A 7,712-nucleotide genomic window follows, 5' to 3' on the forward strand; every position below is an offset into this window, starting at 1 on the left:
TAGGTAAAAATCTCCCTTCTAATGAGTGTTTTGTTGCATTCAAAAATAAAAGTATTATAGAAACTGGATGATGTATACAGTAAAAAAAAAATTAGTGGGTGGAGACAGGGAAACAATGATATGCACAAAGCATTCATTTATCTACTGATACATTGTATTCCCCTTGTAACCTCTTCAGTTATACATCAACAGAAAAAGAAATTCTTCGCAAATGTACGTAAGGGTTGCCTGTAGTAACAACTGTGCAGAGGTTAATTTTCAAACAAAAGACAAAATGTCTTAGTTTATCATGTGATTAAAAATATTCAGCCTTCAGGTGTATTTATTGATTAATAAAAAAAAAACATTTGGAGCAAAATATCCTTTATTGAACCATCAAATATAAAAAACATACAAGTAATACAATACAAATTCAAGGAACAAGGATTGGGATAAAACCCAATTTAAATCAGCAATATACATTACAATTTTTATTTACGAATAAATCTTCCTATTTCCTAAGTGTTTTTTCTAGTACTTACATGGTGATAAAAGCGTGTTACGATTAGACTCAAACAAAAGAAAATGCAAAAATGTTAAACTTGACTGGCAGATTCTTAACTAATATTGTTCATGTCTTAGCCTTAGCCTAAATCAGCAAGCTCACACGTTTATGTCAACACAGATTGGTAAATGAAACAATTAAAGCTCTCCAGAGACTGACTGTTTGTCCTGTGTCTGATCCAGCACTGGAATTCCCTCTGCACTGTCTGACCAGTGGTTAAGACTCTCCAGCAAGGCCACCACAGTGCTGTTGTCCTCCACAATAACAGAAATTAAGTAAAGGACGCACACCACAGTGAAGAAGACCAAAATCTGGGCATAGATGGGTACAAGACGCCTCTCCACTTCTCGCCTTTCCAGGGTAGTAGGACTGACTGGAGTGCTGGGGTATGAATACTGGATGGGCCGCTGCGCTGCACCCTTGATGGGTCTCCGTGCAGTGGCACTTAAATGTAACAGTAAGTACATTTTTAAACAATCCAAAAACAAAACTTTTTGCATTGTTTTGCTGTGCATAAATTACACAGAAATTTAGGTAAAACAAATTCATAAATTGTGTTCATCCAAATGTCATGAAGAGCTTTGAAAATTGATTTTTAAGGTTATGAGGTTTGTTTTTGATGTTGTGTCACTTACTAGATCCCAGTTGGCGTGGTCTTTGTGTCTGGGAAGATGTCTTTTAAAATATCTTTCACTGGTTTCTGAGGATGCTGGAAAATGTGCCAAAAATTACTCTCAGATTAGATCAGAAAGAGCCAAATTCTTTATATGCAGCAGAATAACCAATCCACCAGGAAGTGAGGAAAAGAAAACCATAAAGTTGTGGGTCAAGTAAATTAAATCAATGTTATTGATTCACCTAAATAACAGACAAAGTTGAGAGGTGGGAAAATGCGTGGAAATGTTGCACAGAAACCTTCAATGGCAGTAGTGGTATTCATGAGAGCCTACGTTTTTTTACTAATAAAATCTTGAAATATGGCATTTGTTTTAGATGGGTCTCCACTTCAACAAACCCAAATCAGATAATAAAGTCATTAACAGGACTCTGTTGGACTACTTCACATGCTGGGAAGCCAGTTCAGCCAGTTGATTCAAGTGTGTTGGACCAGAGACACATGTAAAAGTTGCAGGAAAGCGGCCTTCGAGAACAGGAGTTTGATCTGATCTGATCCCCTGAAACATCAGTGACACGATTGATGATTAAATTAAGCCAAAAGGGTGTATATGCCTTGATTTCCTTTACACAATTACAATCCTTGGGAGTGTAGTACACTGCCTGGTCCATGATTATGTCCTTGTCTTCAACCTCCTTGTCCAGCTATAGAAAAGTAGATACAGGACCATGACTCAGTAGACTTTTGTAGTCTCAGTTTCCTTCCACCTTAAGTGCAGTTCTAAAAACACTTCAACCAGCACCAAAGTGAAACCTAAAGTGTGACTGAACAATCTGAGGACCACTGACCCTGCTGGAGCGTGACCAATGTTCCGGCTTACTGCTGTAGTTCAACTCTTTGTCGGAGCAAGCAGAGGGTGAGTTCCGACTTTCCATCTGTTTTTTTTTTTTAGGTTCATTTGTTTGCAGTGAGAATGTATGTCGAATAAATACAGGGACACAAAAACAATGAGGTTACATTTTTAAAGATGTGAAATGTGAGTTTAGAAGGTCTGAAGCACAACTTTCCTTTTCAACCATCTGAGTGATGCTGAAAGCCTGTGAGGAAAATGATGAGCAGCCTTTGGGCACCACTGACTGAGATCCAGAGGGAACCTGTAAGGCTTAATATGAGCTCATTACAAGCAACAAGTATGTATCACCGTGTCTATAGGCTACTTCAAAATCAACGCCTTTTACCAGGAAATGAAAATATATCATGGTGGTGCAAGCCTAAGCAAGAAATTTAAAGAATGTACAAAATGGAGGTTGAGTAGGACCAGCCTACCTCTGATCTGAATCCTGAGTGTTGAGCTATGAAGGAGACTTTGCCAATGCCTGTAGGAATCTGTGAGCAGTGTGCTCGAGTCCGCTCTGATGATTTTAATGCATTCTTTGAATTCCTCTTGGAACTATGTTCATTGTTTCTATGAGAACAAGGACGCTAAGACCAAGCACAGAAAATAAAAAAACAAAAAAAAAAACTTTACCATCTCTTGACACTGAGGGTTCGACAGAATATTGTGCCAAAGATGTGAAACTCTGCAGGCATTACCAGCCTTGATGATAAGAAAAAGCACTGTGGATAAGCAAAGTCGTCCCTCTGAACACGCACATTTTTCTGTAACGAAAAATGTGTTCTTAGCATGTGCTCAAATCAAAGTGAAGCAAATATATTATTTTGGATATTTTGACCCTTAGAATATGTTGCATCATGTATTGGCAAAGACTGGAAAAGGTAAACATATTGACCAGCAGATAGGAACAAGAACTCCACTCTTTTTTTCCTCACTCACATTGTGTTGTTGGTTCAGCTCGAATGGTTCCGCTGGTTTTTCTTGCTCTCCCTCTGAACAAGCCAAGAGAAGCAGCACAAAGGGATAATTTTTGTGTGAAATGAACCATAAATGTCTGGATTAAATAAAACAATTCTGGTCCTACCTGATGCATTCTCCTCTTCCCCTTCCTCTTCCACGTCACTGTCTGAGTACAGCACAGCATTCTCTGCTTCATTGAATTCCTCATCTCTATCAGACTGAAGCAGTTTCCTGAGTTTCTTCTCATACACGGCCCTGGTGGAGGCTGAGATTCAGGAAAATACAGTAAATTAAATGTACTCATAAGAGAAACTATAACTATACTAAAACCACTAAACAGAATTACAGATGACAAGAATGATATTTATACTAGACAAATAGTGCAAAAGATATTCTCAAACACAAACCTACCTACAATGGGCCCAGCTTTTACTCCATGTTTGAGTAACAAATTCTTGAGACCCTTATCAGTCAATGCACATGGCTCAGGCATCTTTGCATCTTCTGCATCCCCAACCTTTACAAGATAAAAAATAAATTATGTTTAAGCAAGAAAAATCGCTCAAATAAATAGGTGCACCTATTGTTGGGAGATAATTTTTGCTTTCAACATTAATTTTTAAGGCTGTTTAAAAAGAAATGTTGCACCAAAGTGAAGCATGGAAATGATTTAATAAAACTGGGAGAAAAGAGAATCTCTCACTGATGACATATTTTATAGCTCGAAATTACCTCATATAAGAGCAACAAACGCTAAACACAATCCTCTCAAGGCTGTGATTAGCTTGTACACCTTCCTTCCACTTAATTTTCCATTTTATGCTGGGATATAGCCCTGTGTTAATACAGGTCCTTCTCAAAATATTAGCATATTGTGATAAAGTTCATTATTTTACATAATGTCATGATGAAAATTTAACATTCATATATTTTAGATTCATTGCACACTAACTGAAATATTTCAGGTCTTTTATTGTCTTAATATGGATGATTTTGGCATACAGCTCATGAAAACCCAAAATTCCTATCTCACAAAATTAGCATATCATTAAAAGGGTCTCTAAACGAGCTATGAACCTAATCATCTGAATCAACGAGTTAACTCTAAACACCTGCAAAAGATTCCTGAGGCCTTTAAAACTCCCAGCCTGGTTCATCACTCAAAACCCCAATCATGGGTAAGACTGCCGACCTGACTGCTGTCCAGAAGGCCACTATTGACACCCTCAAGCAAGAGGGTAAGACACAGAAAGAAATTTCTGAACGAATAGGCTGTTCCCAAAGTGAGGTATCAAGGCACCTCACTGGGAAGTATGTGGGAAGGAAAAAGTGTGGCAGAAAACGCTGCACAACGAGAAGAGGTGACCGGACCCTGAGGAAGATTGTGGAGAAGGGCCGATTCCAGACCTTGGGGGACCTGCGGAAGCAGTGGACTGAGTCTGGAGTAGAAACATCCTGAGCCACCGTGCACAGGCGTGTGCAGGAAATGGGCTGCAGGTGCCGCATTCCCCCGGTCAAGCCACTTTTGAACCAAAAACAGAAGCGCCTAACCTGAGCTACAGAGAAGCAGCACTGGACTGTTGCTCAGTGGTCCAAAGTACTTTTTTCGGATGAAAGCAAATTCTGCATGTCATTCGGAAATCAAGGTGCCAGAGTCTGGAGGAAGACTGGGGAGAAGGAAATGCCAAAATGCCAGAAGTCCAGTGTCAAGTACCCACAGTCAGTGATGGTCTGGGGTGCCGTGTCAGCTGCTGGTGTTGGTCCACTGTGTTTTATCAAGGGCATGGTCAATGCAGCTAGCTATCAGGAGATTTTGGAGCACTTCATGCTTCCATCTGCTGAAAAGCTTTATGGAGATGAAGATTTCATTTTTCAGCACGACCTGGCACCTGCTCACAGTGCGGAAAACCACTGGTAAATGGTTTGCTGACCATGGTATCACTGTGCTCAATTGGCCTGCCAACTCTCCTGACCTGAACCCCATAGAGAATCTGTGGGATATTGTGAAGAGAACGTTGAGAGACTCAAGACCCAACACTCTGGATGAGCTAAAGGCCGCTATCGAAGCATCCTGGGCCTCCATAAGACCTCAGCAGTGCCACAGTCTGATTGCCTTCACGCCACGCCGCATTGAAGCAGTCATTTCTGCAAAAGGATTCCCGACCAAGTATTGAGTGTATAACTGTACATGATTATTTGAAGGTTGACGTTTTTTATATTAAAAACACTTTTCTTTTATTGGTCGGATGAAATATGCTAATTTTGTGAGATAGTAATTTTGGGTTTTCATGAGCTGTATGCCAAAATCATCCGTATTAAGACAATAAAAGACCTGAAATATTTCAGTTAGTGTGCAATGAATCTAAAATATATGAATGTTAAATTTTCATCATGACATTATGTAAAATAATGAACTTTATCACAATATGCTAATATTTTGAGAAGGACCTGTAGTGTGCTTCTTTGAAATCACCTATAAATTAGCTGTTGTTGCATAATTCTGCAAATTATTCCACAATATTGAAGTAGCCTAGCAACTGCAATGGCACAATCAGCATCAAGATTATTGAAAAGATCCAGTGAATAAAACAAGGCCAGATGACTAGGAACCTTAAAAAAAAAATCAGCAATAAGATTTTTCTTGGGTAAGCTTAGGTCCTTCAGTCTTTGCAGCAAGGGTGCAATCTTATTTGCAATCATCTGCTAGGGAATCAGTGACTTAAAAAAAAAAGCCTGGAACTCTTCTGGAGCCCCTACAGCTGATTGGACAAATAATAATGCTTCATTAAAAGAAAAATATAATGGACCACACAGAGCATCCTTATTACACAGTAATCCAACAACAAAGTGTTCTTAGTCAGAGGCTTCTCCAGATCAGCTGCAACAGAGACGGTGGCAGGAGATTCTTCCTGCCCATAGCTGTAACCACCTACAGTTAAGCCCACAATTATTCACACCCCTGACAGATTTGCATGTAAAAACATTTTCACTCACACAACAGGACTGTTTCTGTTTGGAAATTTGACATTTCTCAATTAAAACAAGGTAAAAAAGGTATTCATTTTGAAGGTTAATTTGGCTATTTTAAATAAAAATATTTAAACCAATATAAACCCTTTATCTGTATATTATAGCAATCACAACCTTTTATAAATGCTGATCAACATTTTTGCATGTTTCCAGTTGATAATTTATCCTTAGAAATGGGCTCCAAATCTTACAGATCCTCTTTGTTATTCCAGTCGGGCTGTGGCAGTCCTAAATGTTATTACTTCCAGTTTGAAGAAACATAACATGTTACAGTAGCACCATGTGTCAAACGTTTCCATCACAATAGGAAAAAGTCATTGCATTCAATTAAAAGCCAACATTACTTTTGCATAACTGCCAGATGTTGGTTAAAGATCTTTGTCACAGCTCTTTGTTCGGTTTACAGAAAAGAAAAAACAAAAGTTGGGTATTTCAATAAAAACAATGAACCAATGTACCTAAATGTCCAGGTGAAAAAAAAAATAACCTGAATCAAGGCAAATAGATAAACAGAAGGTACTGACTGTAATTTTAAAGCAGAAAACACTGAACTCTTCAGACTTTTTTCTTCCTTCAAGCAGCCTATAAGCTCTTGTTCCTGGCACAAGTAACTGAAAGTGGCAGGTGTGGGCATCTGTGGAGACATGGGCTAAGTACAGAAACACATGTAAATCTATACCATAGCTTTCCAGCTGGTGTACTTAATGGGGAAGAGAGTTTCAGACCGTCTGGGAGCCTTGGCTCAGATACCCTCCCTCTCAACACATTTATTCATTAAAGTCTAATCGTTTGTCAACAGTGATTCTTATTGTATGGAGGGCTTTGCCAGAAAAAAAAGCTGCCATTATGACGGCCTGTTTTAGTGTAGCTTGTTTTGCACCGTGCAACCTAAGAAAAATCAGCAATAAATGGACCGACTCACTGCCACATCAAGCACTTGATCCTCGTCATCGCTGGAGAAATCCGCAGCGTTTTTCTGATCGATGTGTTTCAGGTGCAGCTCCACATAAATCTCCTTCTTGCTCGCTGCAGGTGGCAGCTCCACATTGTGGGCAACTAAATCTGACTTCAGGCGAGCCTTAGAGAGATAAGCAGGGTCCTCAACTAATGGCATTTCACAGGAGCAACGAGAGGAATAAAAAGAAATTGTAAAAAAGTTTGTCTTTGAAGCGGTAGGTGCGCCTAGGCAGAGCTGCTCGGAAGGAAACCGCTGCCTCGTCTGAGAGCCTGATTCACGGTCTGGATTGGGAACAGCTGCGGGAGGGGGTTTGATTGACAGCAAAGAAACCTGCTGTACCATACAGGCCTAGTCAAAGATGGCTATGTGTAGTTTTGAACTTAATAGTTTAAAACACGAAACAGAAAAAGACGATAGATAGATAGATAGATAGATAGATAGATAGATAGATAGATAGATAGATAGATAGATAGATAGATAGATAGATAGATAGATAGATAGATAGATAGATAGATAGATAGATAGATAGATAGATAGATAGATAGATAGATAGATAGATAGATAGACATTTACAAACAGTTAAACAGTTTTTGTCCTTCAGCAACAGTCCATTAAACCAGAAAATAACAGAAAAGGTTCAAATGTTTTTTATTAAAAGTTACATTAAATTCAATTGCAAACATAAAAAGATTTAGGTCTCTGCAATAGA

The 7,712-nt window shown here is 38.9% G+C and overlaps 1 protein-coding gene across 3 annotated transcripts; it reads right to left on the bottom strand.

Moving 5' to 3' along the window:
• Positions 1-346: 346 nt before the first annotated feature.
• LOC124872293 (lamina-associated polypeptide 2, isoforms beta/gamma-like) lies at positions 347-7,388 on the bottom strand. Of its 3 annotated transcripts, XM_047372111.1 has the most exons (11): positions 6,968-7,388; positions 3,427-3,532; positions 3,140-3,280; positions 2,995-3,047; positions 2,754-2,819; positions 2,487-2,642; positions 2,228-2,314; positions 2,009-2,095; positions 1,775-1,864; positions 1,180-1,253; positions 347-988 (listed from the first exon to the last, which is right to left on the bottom strand). In XM_047372111.1, the coding sequence occupies exons 1-11, from the start codon at positions 7,343-7,345 to the stop codon at positions 682-684; spliced, it is 1,545 nt and encodes a 514-aa protein (XP_047228067.1). In that variant the 5' UTR covers positions 7,346-7,388; the 3' UTR covers positions 347-681. The 3 variants fall into 3 exon arrangements, with proteins under 3 accessions (XP_047228067.1, XP_047228078.1, XP_047228087.1); XM_047372122.1 differs by lacking the exon at positions 1,775-1,864 and having other exon boundaries at positions 6,968-7,387; XM_047372131.1 differs by lacking the exons at positions 1,775-1,864; positions 2,009-2,095; positions 2,228-2,314 and having other exon boundaries at positions 6,968-7,382.
• Between the last annotated feature and the right edge of the window lie 324 nt (positions 7,389-7,712).

The sequence above is a fragment of the Girardinichthys multiradiatus genome, chromosome 1 (assembly GCF_021462225.1).
Source record: "Girardinichthys multiradiatus isolate DD_20200921_A chromosome 1, DD_fGirMul_XY1, whole genome shotgun sequence".
NCBI classification, from domain to species: domain Eukaryota; kingdom Metazoa; phylum Chordata; class Actinopteri; order Cyprinodontiformes; family Goodeidae; genus Girardinichthys; species Girardinichthys multiradiatus.